The sequence below is a fragment of the Osmerus eperlanus genome, chromosome 24 (assembly GCF_963692335.1).
Source record: "Osmerus eperlanus chromosome 24, fOsmEpe2.1, whole genome shotgun sequence".
Taxonomy (NCBI): domain Eukaryota; kingdom Metazoa; phylum Chordata; class Actinopteri; order Osmeriformes; family Osmeridae; genus Osmerus; species Osmerus eperlanus.
The window spans coordinates 4812086-4833721 of NC_085041.1; the positions used below are offsets into that span (position 1 = coordinate 4812086).

The 21636-nt window shown below is 43.3% G+C and overlaps 5 protein-coding genes across 9 annotated transcripts; 2 read left to right on the forward strand and 3 right to left on the reverse strand.

Moving 5' to 3' along the window:
- Window positions 1-3729: 3729 nt before the first annotated feature.
- On the reverse strand, window positions 3730-7650 carry fam174c (family with sequence similarity 174 member C). 2 transcript variants are annotated; one of them, XR_009928366.1, is made up of 3 exons: window positions 7187-7206; window positions 6843-6965; window positions 3730-6611 (listed from the first exon to the last, which is right to left on the reverse strand). XR_009928366.1 is itself a non-coding variant. In XM_062450407.1 (2 exons), the coding sequence occupies exons 1-2, from the start codon at window positions 7465-7467 to the stop codon at window positions 6839-6841; spliced, it is 408 nt and encodes a 135-aa protein (XP_062306391.1). In that variant the 5' UTR covers window positions 7468-7650. The 2 variants fall into 2 exon arrangements, 1 of the variants encoding a protein (XP_062306391.1); XM_062450407.1 differs by lacking the exon at window positions 3730-6611 and having other exon boundaries at window positions 6839-6965; window positions 7187-7650.
- A 28-nt stretch (window positions 7651-7678) lies between these two features.
- rpp21 (ribonuclease P 21 subunit) lies at window positions 7679-9307 on the forward strand. The gene is made up of 5 exons (XM_062450406.1): window positions 7679-7975; window positions 8067-8167; window positions 8262-8344; window positions 8517-8651; window positions 8775-9307. Exons 1-5 carry the CDS (start codon window positions 7919-7921, stop codon window positions 8930-8932), a joined length of 534 nt encoding a protein of 177 aa, XP_062306390.1. The 5' UTR covers window positions 7679-7918; the 3' UTR covers window positions 8933-9307.
- Window positions 9261-10600, reverse strand: aqp12 (aquaporin 12). The gene is made up of 3 exons (XM_062450405.1): window positions 9935-10600; window positions 9590-9706; window positions 9261-9448 (listed from the first exon to the last, which is right to left on the reverse strand). The coding sequence occupies exons 1-3, from the start codon at window positions 10527-10529 to the stop codon at window positions 9321-9323; spliced, it is 840 nt and encodes a 279-aa protein (XP_062306389.1). The 5' UTR covers window positions 10530-10600; the 3' UTR covers window positions 9261-9320.
- Window positions 10601-10713: 113 nt separating this feature from the next.
- On the forward strand, window positions 10714-14743 carry LOC134011007 (uncharacterized). 3 transcript variants are annotated; one of them, XM_062450403.1, is made up of 9 exons: window positions 10714-11027; window positions 11174-11491; window positions 11625-11809; window positions 12055-12227; window positions 12674-12777; window positions 12948-13083; window positions 13276-13381; window positions 13476-13635; window positions 13720-14743. In XM_062450403.1, exons 2-9 carry the CDS (start codon window positions 11417-11419, stop codon window positions 14710-14712), a joined length of 1932 nt encoding a protein of 643 aa, XP_062306387.1. In that variant the 5' UTR covers window positions 10714-11027; window positions 11174-11416; the 3' UTR covers window positions 14713-14743. The 3 variants fall into 3 exon arrangements, with proteins under 3 accessions (XP_062306387.1, XP_062306388.1, XP_062306386.1); XM_062450404.1 differs by having other exon boundaries at window positions 11622-11809; window positions 13476-13583; window positions 13720-13853; XM_062450402.1 differs by having other exon boundaries at window positions 10715-11027; window positions 11622-11809.
- Window positions 14744-15169: 426 nt separating this feature from the next.
- LOC134011173 (uncharacterized) lies at window positions 15170-18573 on the reverse strand. Of its 2 annotated transcripts, none has more exons than XM_062450666.1 (8): window positions 18311-18573; window positions 17835-17947; window positions 17097-17162; window positions 16927-17007; window positions 16693-16734; window positions 16021-16465; window positions 15728-15931; window positions 15170-15637 (listed from the first exon to the last, which is right to left on the reverse strand). In XM_062450666.1, the coding sequence occupies exons 1-8, from the start codon at window positions 18510-18512 to the stop codon at window positions 15498-15500; spliced, it is 1293 nt and encodes a 430-aa protein (XP_062306650.1). In that variant the 5' UTR covers window positions 18513-18573; the 3' UTR covers window positions 15170-15497. The 2 variants fall into 2 exon arrangements, with proteins under 2 accessions (XP_062306650.1, XP_062306649.1); XM_062450665.1 differs by having other exon boundaries at window positions 18257-18573.
- Window positions 18574-21636: the final 3063 nt, after the last annotated feature.

Genomic DNA, 21636 nt, shown 5'->3' on the forward strand with positions numbered 1-21636 from the left:
TCTCATTGTGTTTGAAGGGGCAGGAGTACATGGGAGGAGACTTTGATGTAGTCGGCCCTTCGTCTGGGATGAACCTCTGAAGTCCCGTCTCCAAACACGTCCTTCTCAGGGTCTCACCCCTCTACGGCTGGTATGAGGTTCATCTCTGGGGGTGAGAGTCTGAAGACTAACAGCACTACAACTTCACCAAACAGAGCTTTACGCTGCACCGCCACGCTACAATATGGCTCCTCACACTATCACTACTTCTGGTTTACCATGTTAGCCCACATTTCCTCTCTCGCTGCTCCAACCGGACTATGAGGTGAGCCAACAAGGGCGTGGGGCCATCTGTTTGCATACTATTTACCCAACAGTGGCTCTTTTCATGGTAGCCAAGGGAGGCCAGAAGCAATAAAGAGTCAGTGAGCATGGACAAATCGTCATGTGATAAAGAAGCTGACAGACAAATATGTGTTCATAAGGTCTTAGTGGGTAAAACTTTCCTTCATTACCACCCCTGGGCTTCTGTCAACACAGAAACCTGGCAAAAAAGTAGAAAACATATCCCATTGGAAATAATGTTTAGGAGAGGACAGTTCATGAAAACATTTCATGTGGAAAGTTGGAGAGTGAGATATTGTACACATGCTGTATGCATGTCCACTGACAAGTGAATAGTGCTTTTGTCAAGAACAACTAAACTAGCATCAAAGTATAAACCTGAATTATGAAACTGTAAAATGAATAATCCCATTGATTACAAGAAAGGCTGCATTTGCATGGAATCCATGATGGATGCACATTGAATTGAGGATACCATTACTGGCGGGTGAGTGTCTGAGACCATTTAATTTAGGTAGAGTTCCCCTGTCCTCAAGACACGATTATCCTATCTTTCCCCACAGAGCTATCATCAGTTTGATCTTATTGTATTTTAGCTAAGACTTGCCCTATGAGGGAGATTTGTCTGCACACAGGAAGGAATTTTCCATGCAGAAAACATTTCGCCTCAATCTTCTCACCAGCCAAACTTGTGACCCTTAAAAAACAGAACAAATGGCATCTTCGTCCCCCAAAAATATAAAAATAAATCAAAATCAATGCCCCGCTTTTTTTGAGGGAGACAGACAGGCAGAGATTGAGTGTGTGAGGGAGCGTGTGTATATGTGTGTGTTTAGAGAAGTGAACTTAGCTCAGGATCCCCCCCCCCCTCCCACCTCCTCAACTCCACTACTGCCACTCTCACAGATCTATTCAGTTCAGGTCTCCTTTGTTCCGCGACTTCCTTTGAGGCCTTCGGAGTCTTCTCCTCTCCGTCTTTGTGTTGGGGATGAAAAGGGCGCCGTTTATTATGTCTCCCAGTGGCGCTCCAGAAGCCAGAAGCAGCCCGACCACTCAAGCATCGAGCAAGGTCAGGAGTGAGCGTCTCCTCTGAGGAAAAAAAAAAGTAAGAGGCTAGAAGGGGAGTCTGTGCGAAAAAGAGGCAGAGGAGAAGAGGAGGGTCGTGGGGGGGGGGGGGGGGAGAGGAAATAAGGGGAGGATAGAGCGAGGGAAAATAAAGGAGAGGAAAGAGATAGTGCTCTCAGCCTCTCTGGCCTCCGCGGGGCTTTCCCTGTGGCTGGGTTTGACCTCTGTGTCTGTGTGTGAGGGAGAAAGAGTGCGTTCCTCTGTCAGGAGACTATCACCTCACATCTAGTGTCATCAAACACTGGAGGAGGCTTGTGGAACCAGGCCTACGGCCACACAATGGGAGCCACACACAGTTGCAATGGCTATGCTTCTGAGGGAAATGTTTCATTCAGGGCTGCTTTTCCTGCTCTTTTGAACTGCTGTGCACTCATAATCATACCTCACACCTTCCCACACACCTTAAGCCTAGAGCAACCTAAAATATAACCTAAAAGGCAAGGCATTTATTAGCTAAAGATGCCAGAAGGTAAAATCCCCAACCAGTGTGAATAGATTTATTCAAACTGGATTAGTAAAGTAGAAAACTGCAGTCAAAAGTCAAGGGTGAATTTCCATACTCAATTTCAGTTGCATAGGAATATGCAACCAGTTAGGGAGAAGCCATAGTATGCTTCATAAATCCCATTCTTGGGTTTGACTTACAAAGCCCTGCCAGTTATACTGCCATCATGACTCACAGCTTGAAACAGGTGAACTTTCACGAGACACGGAACAACAGCTTATACCAGAGTCCTTCACTAAATGCCTAAATTGGCTTCCATTTATACAGTAAATATCCAACAGTATAATTTCATTACATCACATTCAAGGAAAACCTTCCTCTGCCCACATCATGTTTAAAAGGATCACTGCAAACCTACCATGACAAGACAGTAAGGTGCATACGTTTTATAGTAATATCATGTACTCTACCTGTCAAAAAGTCTTTTGAACGTGGGTTGTCTGCTGAAAAGTAAGCAGATAGACAACCTATTTAATGTCTATGAAAAGAGATGGAGTTCTGAATGGTGCCAGAGAAAACAAGAATTATCAACATCACTTGAGCAGTTTTCTCTTCATTGAAATGCAGAAAGGATCCAAGGCAGGCCACACGGTCCCACTGAGTTGCATTTGGAATAAATTCATTTCTCTCTTTGCTCTTTCTTACCCCCCCCGTTCCTCTTTTAAATTTCAGATTTCTATGCTCCAGTCATTGGATTTCCAGTGAAATTTCTTGGAGACGATTTCTCTCGGCTCCAGCTGTGCCACTCAATGGCATTCGTTCCCCTTGTTGGCTTGCTTCTCCACATTTTTTGGAGTGCGGCAAATTGCCGTTGACACGAGTCAACCGGAATTACCTAATACTAAGTCCTTTTCATAGGCCGGGCCGGTTCTCGGATGTTTGCGTTGAGCGAGGATGTCACACTGGAGTTTAACAGAAGTAATTGGAAAAGCATATGCAGACTAGCTTGGGTGACACACACACTGGGATATGCACCTGGAGATGCTAGACACCCCTCATGGCGAAGCACAGGGAGCAGTCTGCAGACGGCAGTAAGCAATAGGAATGCACTTAGGGACTGACAAGAGGAGCTGTAGACGAACTGTTTGTGTCTACGGGGCATATTGGCTGTTTCATGCACCATTTGATTCTAAACTTACTTTTTAGCTCGTCAGCCCTAGGCTGTGCTTCTACAATTTGTTGTCCAGGCAGCGCTCCCTTATAATACTTTAGTTATCAAAGGTACAGTAAGGTAAAACTCAACTCGTCTGTATATATATTTAATTCTTTTTTTAAGTAACAATCCAATGCTTTAAAAAATTCTGCTTTTAAATAGTAATCAGGCTACTTTGATTGATTGTATGATTTGATCTGTTGTGATCAACACCGAACGTATGAATCAGAAATGAAGTAAACGATATCTAAAAACGATAAAGATAATTATCCATTAAACGTTTAAGAAATACACATGCATTTGCCTATTTCCAGTTGAGCTATAAACATTCTCAGTTCTTTAAGAGCTGGCATTAAGTAAAACTAGGTTGCCATGCAGAAATACTGTGTAGTTGAATAGATAGTGGAAATATTGATAGTCCTATGGCGCCACCTGGTGGGCATCATGCCCTTACTGATTCATAACCGTCCTAGAATTTGCACCAGAATGGAACGCTACTACATCGAATCAATATTTTGACTCCATTCATAATGTTCAGATAAAAATAGACTTGGGTCTTATTATTCTCATATGGGATGTGCCTTTCAAGAAGCCTCTCCTGCGGCCGATAATCAACAACGAGTCTCACAACATATTTGTTTTATTTGAAAACAGTAGAATGAAAACAAAGGAAGCTATTGCAGCTGGTCCGTGAATCTAGGTCCCACCACCAAACACAGAAGTTCAACACTCACAACATTCACACACCACTCACAAGCCTTCATTTCAACAGTCAGATCACAAAAAAATGTAAATACATCGAATTGACCCTCACCCCTCCCTACAGCTTCTGATGTGTGGCCCCTTCCATTCCTCTCATGCTAGTGCTTACACCTATTCAGACTAGATTCCTTCTATGAGTGAGTATGAATTAGGAGCGAAATAAATAATAATGGATCTGTAGTTAAGTACATGTGCATCGTGATCCACAGTCTCCTGTATAATACACAACAACTAGATTTGTATTGCTGAAACATACATTTTATATACAAAAGGCAAAACGTGGTGAAAGACACATGGTGATGATGGGGGGGGGGGGGGAGAAGAAGAAAATAGCTATTACAAACTATAATAGTGAACAGTTGATTTCAAAAAGCTCAGACAACTCTTTAAAGCATCGCAATGAATAAAGAACATTTATCATAACAAATCAAGAGTGGATGTGGAAAAAAGAACAACTTGCATTCTGAAACCAACCTCAGGCTCAAATGTTTACAGAAGTGATTCACAGATGTAACATGATTCCTATCTATAGTCTCCAAAATATCGACGACCTCCAACTCGAACAGTAATGGATGACATTGGAGCATAAAACCATTTTCTCTTGGCAGGTTGACATCCAACTGACATGCATGGAATGTGCAAAGTGAAAGAACAGCCTTCTACCCTCTGAGAGTCAGGGTGGAATACTTATTAATTTGCATAATAAATCCTTTGAAAGTATAATGGTAGTTGGGAGTTAGGGTCCCCAACCCCCAGACCAGAGCAATTGACTTGCCCTACTAAAAGACTACATCCACACTATCTTTTAAAGCTTTCAAGGAAACTCAGAAAGTGGTACTACGGTACAGACACTGATGGCAGATCCAGAATACTATCAACATCAGTCTAAATTTTGCTTCATGTTCCAATAGAAACAAACATGGAAGTGTATTTTGCATCTTGCTTTAGGCCGATTCTGAATTGACCTAAAATAAAACTGTGGGGCCCTGCATGTCCTTGATTCACCCAGTCGCAGGTCCCAGGATTAATGCTGCTGTTACTGTAGTCTTGACTGAACGAAAGTAAAATGTCAGAGACAGAGTTTAACATTATTTAAAGGGCAGTATCAATTTTCAATAGACGTAAATACAGAACAGACTCGTGGGAGATTTGCATATTCTCCACAGGACTGGGTCCAATAAGGAGAGAGGTGATGAAGTAATACGTCTTGGCATGTCTCATTTGATTTACCGCCACAGGAAAACCCCATTCTCTCATCAATACAGTTAGCCTCCTGAGACCATTAATAACAATTAGCCATGTTTCAAGATATAGAGGAGAACCTGTTGGGTCATTCTCTTGGACTCTGTAAATTAGTGGGTAAACTGTAATAGCATAGACATCCAGACAAACTTTATAAAATGTTTCTCTATAGGTTTCGGACTTCATTTCACAAAATTAAACAGTTTCAAAAATGTTGGATCTAGATATAAACCACAAGAAAAATAAAAATTTTAAGTCACAATGATAACAGGCTTAAACCAAGTCAAAAATGTATACAAAACATACAGTATATAGAAAATAAATATCCTCAATTAATAATTGACCATTTTAAGTTTAAATAAAACAGACAGAATAAGTCAATCGAAAGCTTAAAGCTTATATTTGTTTGCAACAACTAAAGTTCAGAAAAATTGAGTGCTTGGCCAACAGCAGCAATTACAAAAAATAATAATCATAACCTTAATGAGTCTCCAACCAAGGCACAACGTTGTCCTTGGACTAAAGGGAATTACAAGAGATTTACAAGATATGTCAATACATTTCAACAGGATTTGTGAGTCAGAATATTTGACAAGAACAGTAGTCAAAATTAACCTTACTCTAAGTTTAAATTAGATTAATAACATTAATGTGACTGCTGTAGAGAAATAAGTAGCTAAACTGTTTGGTTAAAAAAAAAATTATAAAGGAAAAGTTTGTGGTTTAAGAAATTAACAGTAAGGGGAACATTCTTTACTGTCAAAGATTGTCAAAAAGATTTTGGCTCCAAGACTATCACAATGAGTATGTGCATTTCCCAGTTTATTGCTCACCCCATTTTCTTTCACCATATGTAGTACATACCGTAAGCTGCTTGTGTATACTTCAAGCAGGTGGTATGACATTGGCTGGCTCACAAAATTGGTCTTCTTGGTGTTAAGTTTACAGTAGTTCATGCACAATTATATCACTGTTCATAAAATAGCATTGAACAGCATGATATTACTATGGATAATTTCAGGTGACCTAGAGAAAGAAACCTGGGAAAGGCCACATCCATTAAGGTAACTGAATAAGTAATCTAGAAGACAGAACTTGTTACAACATTCATGAGCTCGTCATGGCAACGGGAATGATGAACACAGATGGTCCATTTCATAAAAATGTACGTTTACGTAGATTAGAAAAATAATTATACTTTTGCTTTCTCCAAAGTATCTTTGGCAATATAAATCTGTCCAACTGGTTTGGTCCTTTTACTAATCCTATTTACGCTTGTTTATTTGGATACAATCACAAAATCTCCTCAGCCCAATACAAGCAGGTGCTCCAATGTTCTTCTCAAGACAACGCAGATTCAGAGCCAGTTTTCTTATTTTCATGTCCATGAGAATATGGAAAACATTGATTTGCAACATACGTTGAAAGATAAGCCAAAGGAATGTTTAATTGCGTCCAATGTGCACCACAGCTGGTACACTGCGAAAAGTCAGGACTCATCTGATAGAGAAAGAGTTAAAGTGAGATGGCAAGTAAGAAATGATGAGACACTAACCAGAAACCAAAGCATAAATTGATTAACTGATTAAATCGGAGTAAACAGAGTTCAAAGTCTAGGAATAACACATGGATCAATGCCACTGGTTAGTTTTTGGCCAAAACACACAATATGTTCGCCCCATATTCCTACAAGCCAGCCTCATCATTAGACATTTCTTAATACTGCCTCACCTTCTCAGGGTCCGGGCGTCATACACTGTCTCGTCTTCATCGCTTTCCATATCAGCCATCTCCACATTGTCATCATAGTTAGACAGCAAGCCATATTTCTTCCTCTGGGTTGGCTTCTTCAGCCTACAAATAACGTCGCTGTGTCAATCAGGGGCAAGTTAAATTATGCACTGTTTTCACACAGCTGGTGAATAACTTGTTTACTCACCCCAGTCACGCGAAGTTAAACAGCTGAACTAGCCTAAATTACACAAATTGAACTAGCCGCGAACATAGTCATATTCATTCGTTAGTTCTGGCAAACACCCAGCTAGATACTGTAGTCTACTTTGTTAGCGACTTACCTTACAGCTCTGACAAGGAAATACAGCACTCCTATCACGCTGATCCCAATGAGGACGTATAAGGCCCGTTGAATCATCGAACTATCCGCGTTCATGCCGGTGTTAAGAATTTCACGATGAGAAGTGGAGTTTGGTGCGGTAAAATTCGTAACAGGTTGCTTGTTGGAGCTGATATTGGTAACTGTTGATACAACTGCAGATGTGGGTTCCGTCGTTTGAGCCATCACCAAAAAAGCCCACATCGATGGTACGACCAACCTCAATATTAATTTAAATATCATTTTTAATATCAGCTTCACAACACTTGTTGTCTCAAACTATATATCAGCAGATGACCATGTGGATAAAACACAACGAATTCGATGGCTGGTTGCTGTTGATTCTAGTCGGCAGCTTTCACGATAAGCTAGATAGATAACTGGTGAAAAAGTTCCAAGTTCCTGGTGTGACGTGTACAGCAGCTGGTGTTATTACTATTTATGTCCGGATAGAACACAACGTTGAATATATATTGGTCCTAGGTAAAACAGCATACTACATGCGAAATATCCTGAAATTGTGTAACTGTACCATAGGGCTAACTTGTGATCGCTATGGCTGTTTTTTTTTGTTATTGTTGCAGACTAGCGCGTGTTGCACATTCCTAACGAAGTTGTGTAAAAAAAAAACGTATTTGTTAGCTAACTAGACAACATGTTCTGGCTGCTTTAGTTCCCCCACGCTTCAGAAGAAATGACAGGGAATTTAAAAGACAAGGAAGCGTATCAAAGGTTAAACTACCTATACCAGGTAGCTACATTTTATTTTTTGTGTTTATGTTCGTTCATGATCTAAAACGTGTATATATTAACAGCACTGTAAACATACTTGTTCCCTACAGGCTGCCCATTGTGTTTTGTCTCAAAACCCGGAAAACGTGGAGCTGGCTCGTTTTTACTGCTTTACTCAAAAGTCAATTGCCAGACGTTTGGTACTTAGACAGTGAGTATTGATTGTCGATGAATGCTCGATGGTGCAGTTAGTTAAATGTTTGCCTTCCTATTAAGATTATCTTTAAAAATGTCCATCTTTGCAGGGACCCGTCAGTGAAAAGAACATTATGTAAGAAGTGCTGCTCTCTGCTGGTGCCAGGAGTAACTGCCACTGCAAGACAAAGAAGTAAGCTAAACTGTATTATCCTGTACGTTTTCAACTAAGGGTGAAACTTGACATTATGACGTTTTAACTCATAATATAAAAATAAGTATGGGGTCTTCATATGGTTTACAGTAATGAATGGACTGTCACAGCCATGTTGGGTTTGTGTGCCTTTACCCATGCCTAACTCAAGGGAACAAGCGCAGGATTCGAAGAACTGTCATACAATGCCTCAGCTGTGGTGAAACCAAGTCTTTTCTGAACAATCCAGATCACTGTCTCTGGGCAGACCGCCCTGAGGCCCAGTTGGAGAATCAGACACAATTGGGTGAACTAAAACATCTTGTTTCCAACTACCTGTTTGGCATATGAAGAGTACAGTTGACTGGTCTATAACCTAAATCATAGTAAAACAATGGCCTGTTTTATATTTTTCCTTTTCCTGATGTAGAAATGGACCCTTCTTTGCAAGAATCGCAGAAGCAAAAATCAAGTGAAAGACCTGTGGACAAGAAGACAGTTGTAGATGTCAGCCCTGCCCCAGTCACAGATGCAGGCCCTGCCCCAGTCACAGCTGCCTCAACTGAACCACAAAATATGAACAGTTGACGCTTGCACCACAGCTCACCGCACTGGATGATTAGAGATGTCATGAAATGGCTTAGACTTTAACTACTGACAGTTATGATGAGTTACTTTTACACTAGACAGAGAAGTGTGGATGAAGGCAATCCATCCGTCATCTCATTTATACTTCCGAGTGTCTTTGAGACAGATTCATGTAGCACGTGTGGGCACGTTAGATCTTGTATTTAATACGGTGAACTCTGCTGAATTGACTGGGCGCAAGGCAATTTTTGCATGAATTAAAACAAATCGAATACATGTAAAACCTGACAAAAGAATTGCGTGCAACTTTTGCTTTCAAAAGTTTTTTTTTTTTATTGTTCCTGATACACAGCTAAATAAAATGCAAATACTGTACATGTGTATGCTTTCACTTTTTCTTTTTCTCTCCTTGGTCCCCCTTTGGCACTCTGTAACGTGTCTTCTGGGAATAAAACAAGTTCCTGGCAAAGATCCTGGGGATGTGGCCCATATACAATACCAGGCCCAGGGCCATTCCTGAAGGAAAGACAGCAACATGTTACCAGCTCGATATGCAAAAATGGGATTTAGATCATGACTGTTCCAGTTCAGTTGATAATCTTTTTTTGTTTCTATTTCAGTTTATTATCGAGTGCTAGCTTTTCAGTTCAGACATACCTAAAATGGGTCCTAACCAGTAGACAACAGAATACTCCATGAAAGTGAACCCAGGACAGGAGAAGGTAAGTCCGTAGGCCAGGGAAGGGTTCAGGAAGGCTGAGGTATATTCACTAGCTGAAAGAAACAAGAAAGAAAGGGTTGAGTAGTATACAAACGCACTAGTGCCAGAGAGCAGCCTCATGAAGTCGGATTGTGTTTCCAAGAGGGAATTAGCTGTGCTCTGATATCAGAATCACAGACGAGAGAAGAAACATTTGTCAACGCTGACGCTGAATGTACTGAATCAGGCCAATTTGTCAAAGTAACGACTATAAGGTACGTTTAACATTAAGGACTACTTACCCACGTGGAAAAGGAATGTGAGCGTGAGAGCAACAACAGGAACCCGGAGAAATGCAGACCTGCGATTCAGGAACAGGTAGATGATGTAAAAGATGAGTGCAGACACTCCCTCGGTGAAGACTCCCTGAAGCAGGGAGACCTTCAGCGCCGGACTGCACTCCCTTGACATCAGGTTTTTGATCATGTGCATGTCGGTGAGTTCCAGATTCCAGTAGTAGACAGCCACCCGCAGGCCCAAGTGTGCACCCAGGAAATGGGCCGCCACAGCCAGAACGGTGGGCAGGGTGGAGCTCTCCAGCAGCAGGAACCTCATCAGAACCAGAGAGGGATTCCCAGTGGCACCACCACAGACAATACCATGGGTCAGCAGCATCACAAACAGTATGGTCAGAGTCACATCTGGGCCAAGTCCTCCTGCCCACTGACCAATGTCTACGATGGTTTGCACTTCAAGCCAGCATGCTACAAGCATAAATGAGGAAGCGAACTCCAGAACAAAATTCAGGCGGGGCCATCTACTGAACAGGGCTCTAACTGAGGCTCCAAACGCTGTAACAGCCAGAAAGTACCCGAGGGAAACATTGAGTCCAGACATGCTTTGAGAGATGCTATCCCTTGCCGGTTCTGCTTGTGTGTGAGGCTAGCCATGAGGGTCTTGTCTGTGGCTACGTGGCACATGGAGACACACATTTCTTATCTAAAATACACCACCATTTCATCCCACACAAGCACCTGCCAAAATACACACTGCCTTTTTCAAGGTCAGGTCAAGAGTGGCCTTGCTTGCTTTACTGAAGGCATTGAAAATGTCACAACTGACCTTTTTGAGACTGCTAGAAGGTCTATCTGTATTATATTGGTAAAATATCTGATTATTTAAAATATCTTTATTTTTCAGAAGCAACTTGTGATACAAATCAATCGTACCCAGAATCAACGCACCTTGATCGTTTGACCTGTTGCTATGGGGACGAGACCGCGTGTTGTTTGTCTGGCGTCAAGAGACAGGATAAGTGAACCTACTGTAAATTGGAGATCTAACTTGTGCTAGTTAGAGCTAAATAACTTGCATAACGCCGTGTCGCAGGGTCAGGTAATAATTAAGTTTTTTTGTCAGTATCAACTACAGTACCAGTGTTATTATACTGAATCGAACTACTGTAGACACCACGGCAGCTGTTACTGTCTGCATCACTAGTCTAGACTACAGTAATTCGGGATTATTATTTTTTACAGTAGCCCAGCTGGACTGGCCGACCTGGTCAAAAAACAAGACGAAAGACACTGGAACTTGTCGATAGTCAAGTTCAGCCCAAGTTCAATGGCTCGACTAGTTAGCTAGCTACAGTACTGTAACAAAGCGTAGTTGGGGAGTTTGAATGACCTCTTCACGTTAGAGCTATCTTTACGGCCTTCCAGGGAGCTTCTAGCTAGATATCAACAACTCTGGTTATATTCTTCCTTCACAACATGTCATGAAAAATGACAACTAGAGTTATTGCCTCATTCAATGTGTTGGACGAACACTCTAAGAAGATCCTGGCTAAGCATGCACGGGTAAGTGCTGGTATTAAATGAACCAACGTTTGAACTGTTTTAGCCTGTTTATTTCGAATATGATTTCATGTGTTTCTCGTTATTCACAATCCGTTGTTGATAGGTATTCTGCGTTTCTTCTTTCCCCCAGAAGAATCGCCTTTTTAGTCATACTCCCAGATCATCGCACGGCTCCCGCAACGAGCCAGACCTTCCACTATGTGATAGCTATGACTCAGACTTCGACTTCCCTAGCTCGAGGAGAACCCCCATTTCCAAACCTAAAACTAAGACTGAGATCATCAACGAGGAGCAAGAACTCCTGCATAGTAAACTAAGGTCTTGAAAGTAATCAGGAGTATTAGATTTGTCTGGCAGTCTGATTTAAGTGTTGATCCTTAACTTGATAACCTCTCAACATGATTGCTAATAAAAGATTGTTGCCAACTGTGACATATGTCATGCAATTATCTAGTGATCGAGTGGAGGAATGATTGTGGTCTAAAATTGGTGTACCCCCATGTTGTCACAATAAATGCAGCGTTGTTTATGTATCTGTCCTTGTTATATGTGGCGACTCACAGACGTGTCACTCCAAGATCAGCAAAGTTTTCTGTACCCCCACCGTCCATCACCGAAGACTGCTGCTGCAGACCGGAGAATGCCATCAACAGCAGAGTGAGTGTCCTTCCCTTCACCTGCCCAGGGGACGTGTCCTGGATGAGGGATGACCAGAGGACAGAGGGGCTGAGGAAAGGTGGGTTCATGGGTTAGTCAGAGAAGATGAAAGCTGGCCTGGAGAACTGGTTGGTGGGGTTTTAACTCCTTCTTCCGATTTCCTGCCTTCAGGTGTTTTAAATATTAACGTCAATTTTTTTTCCGTCTGTCTATCTCAGCGACGCTAGTGCGTGTGTAACTGAAGGAGAGGGTACAGTAACTCGGCTTAGATTTCCAGGTGGTTCCATTTGTAAATTAACCTGTGATATCGTTCTTCCCTTCTATTTCCCGTCGTGTATTATTCATTGCTGCTTTGTTTTTGTTTGTTGTTGTTTTGTTTGTTTTTTGGGGGGGGGGGTTGTTTGTTTAAGATCTAGGTTCAGTACCAAATGTTGACACCAGCTGCCTTGAATTTTTCAATTTTTATTTGAACACTTTAACTAATTCAGCTCGTACTCCTTCCATCATCTCTATGTGGGTCTTCAGACCAGGACTCTGAGGGCTTTATTATTCTAACTTTGAAAAAAAGAAGTACGGCCGCCTACAGGTCTGCAAACCATCCACCCCAGAGACTTAAGTGGTCCAGAGAGGTACAGTGACCTGTAAATATACTGTACATTTAGAGTTCCTGTATTTTGTTTCAGCAGTGTAGCCCAGTTTCCATAGGAGTGTTAAACTTTTATTCCGGTGTTATATTTGTTTTGACCAGGTTTACAGGGTGAGTGTGACTGAGGGTGTGTTTGTTTCGTCTCCCGGCTAGGTGGAAAAGGTTCCTCCTTTGGAAGCGGACAGTGATGTCAGCAAGGCAATGGTGGGTGGAGTTCTGGGATACACAGACACGTCTCACTGGTGCACCTCTCCCTCCCACCAGGACACCCCTCTCACGGCCTTCACAGGTAACTCACAGCCGTTGTGGTCTTCGTAGGTTGTTCATACCTAACCTCATAAACCTCCAGAGGTTCAGCCTCTCACGACATCCACAAAGCATCTCTCAGAACCTTCAAATGTATTGAGAAGTCATGTTCTTCACTCGCGCGAGCGCGTTTCTCTCTCACTCATTTGAGGTTGTCTCCCTCTGTTTTCGACAGAGCAAGAGGAGGACCAGTTCTCCATGTCAGAGTCTGTGGGGAAGGTGGTTTGCCAGCAGCTTCAGCGCGGGAATATTGTCAGAGTATCCACCAACCGAGCCTCCAGGTGGCAAGTCAGCTTGCTCGCTAAGAACCGCCAAGTTGCTTCTTGTGAATTTGCGCTAAGCTGTTCTCTGTCACCGCAATCGTGTTTTATGTAGGAGCAGAGAGTATCCACAGAACGACGCCCAGAGAGAGAAGCCGTCTGCATGGGGGGCGGAGCCTGCTGCAGTCTCAGTCCCTCTCAGCCTCGCAGACGAGCTGAATAGGTGTGTTAAACTGATCTCACCGAGGCCCCCTTCTGTTTATGTCCCCCTTCCGGTAAGTAAATGCCTACTATTTTTACATATAGGTTTTGTGTTGGTGTGTTTTTTGGGGGGTTTCGTAACAAAAGTGTTTCCACAGATAGTCAGCGAGACGTATCCAGTGGTGTGCACCTCTGAGCTGCACCCACATGAACCCTTCAGTTCCCCCAGCCTTCACCACCTTGACCTGTCTGAAAACAGTGCCCCCTGCAGGACTACAGTCCTCTCTGCCATTGTGCGCATCACTGACTCCCTCCAGACAAAGACCATGGTCAGGAGGGAAAGAGAGAGAGAGAGGCTGAAGGCCTGGCCCCAGAAGCTTTTCTCGGGGATGTACAACGTGGGCCTCAAAACTCTCTCTGCTGACGGGAACATCAGTCACGATAGAGACCTTGGAAAAGTTCCCCTGCATAGCAATCAGCCACCATCCAGCAGAGGGAACCATCTTTTCCCTTTGGTTGCTCCACCAGTCCCCTTGACAGCACCCCACAGGCAGACTGATGATGTTGGGACGGTGCTCAATGGAGTCAACCCAAAGCAAGGTAACAGTGGTGTCCATCCTCCCAATGACCTCCGACACCATGCTCACAGGACCAGAAAGAAACTGACCACCAACCTGTTCACACCCAGCCAACACAGAGAACCGGCAACTTGGCGAAATAACAAAAAGGACTTCCTACACATCTCCAAGCCCCTTAGGAACACAAACACGAGCCGGTTTGTTCCTAAGCAACAGCCCTACAAGGAACGTCTTATCGATCAACGGCAGAAGTGTAATAACTCCATGATGTCGCAGGTTGATGACATCAATAACGTGGGTGTGTATGGAGTTAACTTGTGTGCGTCCAGACCTAGCAGCAGGGTAGAGTACAAGTACCAGGTCCACTGTACAGGAGAGGTGCTGCCTCTTCTGGAGGCCTCCGTGGGCCCTCCAGCTTCCTCCCAGCTCTCAGACCGCTACTCCGAGGGCTCAGGAACTCAGACAAACCGAGCAGTATCTGCAAGGACAGACTGTACGTTCATTTCAAGTTCTCCCTACGATCCGGAGCAAGCTGTAAACATTCCCACGGCCGAATGTGTGGATTTACTTTGAATTTTGAAGGAACCGCAATTTAAATGTAAAACATATATTAAAAAACATTCATCTTTTGCATACATATTATGTGTGATTTGTTTGAACTAATAAACTTGTGGATTTAAATTGTTGTCACTCAACTACCACCAAAGATTTCAGACTTCCTACTTCCTCCCTTTTGTCCACAAGAGGGAGGCATCTGATTAGTTGTTGATACATATTTCCTGGTGGGAGACCAATAAGAAAATAGTTTGAAAGCAATTGTTGAAATGGTGAAGGACATACATGCAGGATGGGAAAAATGCAGAGAATACATTTCTTCGGTGGACAATCCAGCAAGCGTCGATGTTCTCTGAGTCACCACTCCCTGCACGTGATGCTACTGTAAGATGAATAAACATTTCTGTTCTAAACAAAATGACCAGCAATGAAGCACAGAAAGACATACAATGACATAAACCACTTGAGGCATCAATCACGGAATAAACACTTATTTAATTTTGTAGAACAATAGCCCTTACATTAGCAAGGTTCAAACACTGCTAGTGACCATACTCGGAGCGGTCAGAGTAACAAGCACAGCCAAGTCCTGAATAAGGAAGGAGATGGTCAATAAACACCCAAATAAAACAGAAATCTTGTGTCATGAGATGGAAAGCTGTCCATCTGACCCAATCGCAGTTGTCATTTCTCCTGCTTTGAAATAATGTGAAGTGTGATAACACTGCATTGTAAATGGAACATTACATAATATAAGTGAAAGGGCAGCGACTCATGGAAGTACAGCATTTTCACAGCTGCACTTAACACCCAGTCTTCGTGTCACAATGTACCTTCTGCACGCACGCCCCCCTCACTGTCCTGTCGATGACCCCTAAACACTTAGCCCAGTCTGCTCCTCCGGTCCTCATGTCCTGGCAAGGAAACATCTCAGCAAGCCACTCTACCGAACAAGACAGCCTCTGATCAGTCAGAAGTTCCGCTCTGGCTCATTCGCTGACATCATGGCTGGTGCTACTTCTGCAGACCTTACCTCTGATGGCCTCTATTTTATTGGGGTCCAGCATCTTGACCCCCTGGGCGGGGTCCTCTGGGAGCCCGCCAGAGGTGAGCAGGGCCTGGGGGAAGACTGCTGGCAGCACCAGGCCCACAGCTGCCTGGGGCAGGGCTTGTCTGAACACCTTCCTGTAGACTGAGACAGGGATGTGCACCTTCCGCATGGAGCTCCCGATTAGCACTGTGAAGACAGGCCAAACACCAATCCTGCATCACACCGGCATTGGGTTTTTCAGCTGAGAACGTACGCATCTACCAACCGAAAGCTACCTAATTTGTCGTCTTTTGGAGTCGAGGTGTCGGGCCGGACAACCACAGCGGCCCTGCTTTCAACAGCCTCCATCGCTTCCAGCGGTGACATTTTGATCCTCTTCCCAAATTCCACAAACCAATCCCCATTCTCCTGCATACTGCATTCTCCACAAACCCATCTGCATTCTTCCACTGTCTCCTGGCTCCCATTTCCAGGCCCCTTAGCCTGGGACTTCCTCTTGGGAGGTCTCCCTCTGGGTCTCCCTCTGGCTGGGGCAGGCTGAGGGCCTTGCTGGCTGACGGATGGGCTTATTTTGGGGCTACCTGACTTCGACCTCCAGGGTGCTGGGTCCAGCTGGGGGAATTTGGGGGCCTGAGAGAGGCTATTCTGACAAAGAGGGATGGACAGGTGATTCCTCTGCCCTACACAGCTATCTGCTGAGGATTCCCGAGGGCTCATCTCCTGGAAGGCAGAAATGAAACAAATTGACTTGTGTTCACTTTTATTATCAGACTCCATCACTATTCCTGGAGATACTGTGTAACACATTGTGGTTCCCCCCAGGGAACCTGTTGTGGAGATGCTCAATCTTATCCTCCGACCTCTGAATGGTTGAATACCAAACCTCATTATGCAACTTGTTAATCAATACAACACTCATTATTCAGGTGAAAGTGTGAGTTTCTCACCTTTGTGGTGTTGATGACACCTTCAGACAGTCCCCCAAGCATCTGTGAGAATACAAATGACAGAAATGTGGGTTCCTTTGTGAAGCTGTATTTGAGCTTTACAATTCTATTTGCCTTATTTACCCAGACAACAACATCAGGAAACTGCAAATATTCCCTAGATAGAAATGTGAGCCCCATATTGCTGCTAGTCTCCTGTAGTAATAGATGATCAGCACTGCTGTGTAAACCAACCTGTGACTGTGATTGGGCTGCTACATTTGACTGGAGGGTGTCGATCTTCTCCTCAAGTCTATTCATTGCCACTCGCAAGAACTGGAACAATACCATAGCTGAAGCTTTATCATCAAAGTCTTGGCTGTGCAAGGGCTGGATTATTAAATAGCACACTGGTGCAGCTGTACCTCACAGTGGTGTAAAATGTTCATCAGTATGGTATATTGTTTGTCGGTGCTGCTCTGTGTCCATTCCTGCAGAGAAATACACTTATTAATATTTTTACAAATCAAAGACTGTAAAAAGAATGTACTACATGATAGCTCCTCAAAAGTGACTTGGAGTCAGGTGGCTTAGCGGTTAGGGAATCGGGCTAGTAATCAGAAGATTGCCAGTTCGATTCCCGGCTGTGCTCAATGACGTTGTGTCCTTGGGCAAGGAACTTCACCCTACTTGCCTCGGGGTAATGTCCCTGTACTTACTGTAAGTCGCTCTGGATAAGAGCGTCTGCTAAATGACTAAATGTAAAACATCTTGATCGCCCCTTGGTGGCTGGCTGCAGTATGTCATAAGTCCCGCCCCCTCCATGTTAGCGGATCACGCTGATGTCTGCTTAAGTGCTAATTCTTCTGATATTTTGTATACATTTATGTACAATGGGAGGAATCGGGGACGCGTCGTCCATTCTTTTAACTGTCAATAGTACAAATCCAATTAAATGTCTTTGTATTTCCCACTTTTTACATGCAAACTCAGGCCTGTTGTGGGGAGCTGGGACAGCCCTGGCTCTGTTGAAGGTTACATATACTGTAACCCCGCCATTTTCCCGCCTGCAATTAGCTAGTTAATAACGGCTGCTAAAATGTTGTTTCAGTTCATTCAGATTCAACTGCACCTGTGTCCCGTTTAAATATCGCCTGACCTACCTTGGGCTTTTTATCTCTGATACTTCTCAGATGGGGTTTTGGTTTTGTATGTGTATTTTGTCGTTTTTTGCGCCTGTTTTCTGTCCTGAATGGCTGAACGTTGTCTGCTGATGCTGAACACGGAAAAAACATTGAGGACAGAGTCAGGGATTTACTACATTCTGAATGACAATACATCATTGATTAAATAACTCAAACGTGCAATCATTAATATTTGTTTAATTAATTCACAATTCCATTTATATAGCATCCGGTAGGCCTTGCTTTGGTGCTTGCTAGCACAGCACTCCAGCGTGGCTATGACATCTAGTCAGGTCTAGGTACTGTAGGTCCATTTCTGCAAACAAGCTCGCCCAAATTCATATCATATTGACATGCAGCAAACTAGCCAGAAACCTCTGAATCGCTGCTGTGTGATTCACCTCTAGATTCAAAAGGTGCGAAGATCTCGACATCTGATATTGTCTCAGTTTCACCTTCAGAGACCCAGTCAGTGGTCGAAAACATCTGATCCACACCGTCCGCTTCGAGTTTGGCTGATATGTACTGTAAAGTTGCATCGCCGTCTTTGACACTTTGGAAAGAATCTACTTCTTTCGTGTAATTTTCCAGGGTTCTCGTTTCTTCCCCAACATGTAATTCAGATTTTATTCCAGTTTGACACCCGACACTTTTCATCCTTTAGCTTCCGAACAACAGCCTCTCTGGGTTCTATGAAGCCACGCGCCCTCAACGCCACTGGATATTGTAAATTGTGTCATAGGTCAAAGATCAGAAACCTGGTGATTTAAAAATAAGTTTTTACTGATTTACACCTTTTGTCCCTCGCACGCATCAATGTATTTCATTCATTCCGCAGTCTGTCAAGTCCGACAAATTGAGTAGTGAGAATAAAACCAAAGATAAAATCAGCTGAAAGAACCAACACATAATGCACAGTTTTACAGCACCGTATTCAACTGGCTAGATATTTGTGTTATTTCACCGAAATAATCTGCCAGAGCTCTTTATCCAACAAATATAGGCTAAGTGCAAATAATAAGTGCATAATTTTACTCTTGAACACGTCACTGTGTTCTAGCATACTGCATATCGCTGAGATTCACTCCCTTCTCCCTTCATCTTCCACCTCTCCTCCACTTTCATCCCTTCCCCTCCTCCCTTCCATGTTCTCCGGGAGGAAGCTCAATCATATTCACAGCAGGGAGACAGTTTTCCCTCCCCCTCACTGCACAGCAGTCGACAGAGTTCTGCAGTCAGCCCAAGCACACCTTCAAACTACAAACATCACCCAGCATCGCTGCCACAGACACAGTATTGTTTTCCACATATGTTCCACAATTTTGACAGTCATATAGTGTTCTACATTAGATTTATCATTATGGGGGTTTCAGATATTTGTTTTTGTTTAGATTTATGTGTGAAATCTATAGCTGCAAAGCCAGGTTGGATGCCATTTCAGGGATTGCTGCTTTTATCTAATAAAAAATAAAAAACATTGGCCTGTGGTTTGGTTCTTTGGGAAGTTATGAGTGCTTGTTTTGAACACAGGAAACCTGAAATGATAACAAAGTGGAAGGGAGGTTGCGTAATGTGTCAAAATAAAGAGGCTTGCATCGACGTCTTCTCCTCTACTTTGAAAAAAAAACCACGACAGCGTCATTAGTTTTGCTTGATTTATTTGAATCTGTATGTCACATTGAAGACTAGTTGTTACTGTATGTCTTTTGACTTTGGATTGCATTTGTCCAGATTAAAGGAAGGCAGGGAGCTCTGGTCAGCCCTGGTCAATGTCTGCCAAGCTGATATGGACAAGACTGCTTTGTTCCCCTTGCATGTTTCCTGAATTGAAATTTGAAGTGAAGAGAAAATGCAAACAAAGCGATTGACTGTTTGGCGACCTCATGGGCACTCTTCAAAGGGTACTGACCATGAACTTTTCTGCAAGTCTTAACAGGGGAGGGGAAACTGGCTGGGCCAGCAGCATATCTGTAGATAGCAGGCCTAGTCTAAGAGAGAGAAAAAAGGCAGATGAAAGACAACAGCAACTTTGTTTCCCATCACCACTGTGTTGTAGTCCAATGAACCATTTGTCTGGTTGTCACATGATGTCTCAAGAGGCTTCTGATACTCAAAAACCAAGAAACTGGTGCCATGCCCTTGTAATCAGTGTAAGATCCCAAGGTTGTAATTTTAATGAATCTAATAGTTCCCTAAATTGATTGTTTGTGGCAGGTTTGGGAATAGTTTTCTTTCTTTATGTGTGTGTGTTCTGAAATATACAGTGTCCTCCCACATCTTGTGTCCTGAAAACTGTCTGTATGTAGTCTATACATGATCACACAGTATCATATACATTTACATTTAGTCATTTAGCAGACACTCTTATCCAGAGCGACTTACAGTAAGTACAGGGACATTCTCCCGAGGCAAGTAGGGTGAAGGGCCTTGCCCAAGGACACAACGTCATTTGGCACGGCCGGGAATCAAACTGGCAACCTTCAGATTACTAGCCCGATTCCCTAACCGCTCAGCCACCTGACTCCCATATGGACACTAGGCAGATCATTCTAACGTAAATCTTAGGCCTTCAAAGCCAATCAGCATCTACATTTTCTTCCTAACCGAATGGCTTTTGAGGGACAGGGGAAATGTAGTGTGGAAAATCGTATTAGAGAGAGAGAGAGTGGGCTGCTGGGAGCAATGACACACAGTCACAGAGCACATTGACTGCAGATGTTGCTGACCTCCCTGATGCAGCATGTCACTTGAGCAAAGCTGCAGGATGCTGCTTGTGAAGGGGAAATGTCGTACTGCAGAGGGCTTGGAAGCAGAATCTCATTCACTCTTGTGTGATGTTTGATTCTAGTTTTGGTGGCTGGGGTGACCTAAATTCAGAGTCATTCATCCCTGACCTTTCGTTGCATCCTCTGCTCAGACACCAACAATGACCCCCCCCCCCCCCCCCAGCACTCTCTATCTTTCTGGGTTTGCCTTTTACTTCATTACGTCCCGTTCATCATATCCCTTGGTTTGGAGGCCCTTCTGTCTGACTTTCACTGACTTTCATTATTCCCTCTGACCCTTTCCCTCATGCAAGTAGTCCCAGTGGCAAGTATTTAATTGAATTTGTAAAATGTCATTAGCGGAAAAAAACGTCTTTATTATATTTTTCATGACAACAAGAGGGAAATCATGTATCAGAGTGAAAGAATAATATATCATCCTCCTCGTGGGGATACTTGACAGATCCTCAATCACTTTATATTCAGTAAGAAAATTAATTCTGACCTGTCCTGTGTATCCAAAATGAAATTGTATAGTATTCATAATAAAGAACATGTCTTCCTGTTATAAATCAATGTTGTGGAGCAGAATGATCTGTTGGGCTTGATTTTAGAAAGCACAGTAGGGGGAAGGAATCCCCTGAAATGTGGAGTTACTTAGGTATGCCTCGTGGCTCATTAATGTGCATTAAACAGCTTTCCAGTGGAACAATGGGAGGCCCAGGTCCTGCTCTGACAGGAACTGATAGGAGACCTATTAACCTGTCCCCATCATACTGCAGCACATTGGCCCTCTCAGATCAACAGGACTATGTCTTTCCAAAACCAGTGTATAGACACAACATATTAATTCGCATAGTCTTTTTGGCTGGAAAAAGGGCCCTTGGTGATTGTTCGAAAAAGATGGAAGTGGAGGCTGAACGAACTAAACCTAAATGTAACATCAACACTGCAATGCATGGTCCTTATCTGAACTGTGCAGCATCTTTATTCGCTCTCTGCTGAGACACCGTTGT

Excerpts from the sequence above, each read along its gene's own strand:
- LOC134011007 (XM_062450402.1), top strand. The coding sequence starts at position 11,417 with ATGACAACTAGAGTTATTGCCTCATTCAATGTGTTGGACGAACACTCT. Across the intron at positions 11,810-12,054 it reads CTCCTGCATAGTAAACTAAG|ACGTGTCACTCCAAGATCAG; the intron begins GTCTTGAAAGTA and ends GGCGACTCACAG. Across the intron at positions 13,636-13,719 it reads CTGTTTATGTCCCCCTTCCG|ATAGTCAGCGAGACGTATCC; the intron begins GTAAGTAAATGC and ends GTGTTTCCACAG.
- aqp12 (XM_062450405.1), bottom strand. The coding sequence starts at position 10,529 with ATGTCTGGACTCAATGTTTCCCTCGGGTACTTTCTGGCTGTTACAGCG. Across the intron at positions 9,707-9,934 it reads CACATTCCTTTTCCACGTGG|CTAGTGAATATACCTCAGCC; the intron begins GTAAGTAGTCCT and ends TGTTTCTTTCAG. Across the intron at positions 9,449-9,589 it reads CTGGTTAGGACCCATTTTAG|GAATGGCCCTGGGCCTGGTA; the intron begins GTATGTCTGAAC and ends TCTTTCCTTCAG.
- rpp21 (XM_062450406.1), top strand. The coding sequence starts at position 7,919 with ATGACAGGGAATTTAAAAGACAAGGAAGCGTATCAAAGGTTAAACTAC. Across the intron at positions 8,345-8,516 it reads TGCCACTGCAAGACAAAGAA|GGAACAAGCGCAGGATTCGA; the intron begins GTAAGCTAAACT and ends GCCTAACTCAAG. Across the intron at positions 8,652-8,774 it reads GGAGAATCAGACACAATTGG|AAATGGACCCTTCTTTGCAA; the intron begins GTGAACTAAAAC and ends TTCCTGATGTAG.
- fam174c (XM_062450407.1), bottom strand. The coding sequence starts at position 7,467 with ATGATATTTAAATTAATATTGAGGTTGGTCGTACCATCGATGTGGGCT. Across the intron at positions 6,966-7,186 it reads TTCCTTGTCAGAGCTGTAAG|GCTGAAGAAGCCAACCCAGA; the intron begins GTAAGTCGCTAA and ends CGTTATTTGTAG.
- LOC134011173 (XM_062450665.1), bottom strand. The coding sequence starts at position 18,512 with ATGAAAAGTGTCGGGTGTCAAACTGGAATAAAATCTGAATTACATGTT. Across the intron at positions 16,735-16,926 it reads CAGCCCAATCACAGTCACAG|ATGCTTGGGGGACTGTCTGA; the intron begins GTTGGTTTACAC and ends GTATTCTCACAG. Across the intron at positions 15,932-16,020 it reads TCCAAAAGACGACAAATTAG|TGCTAATCGGGAGCTCCATG; the intron begins GTAGCTTTCGGT and ends CTGTCTTCACAG.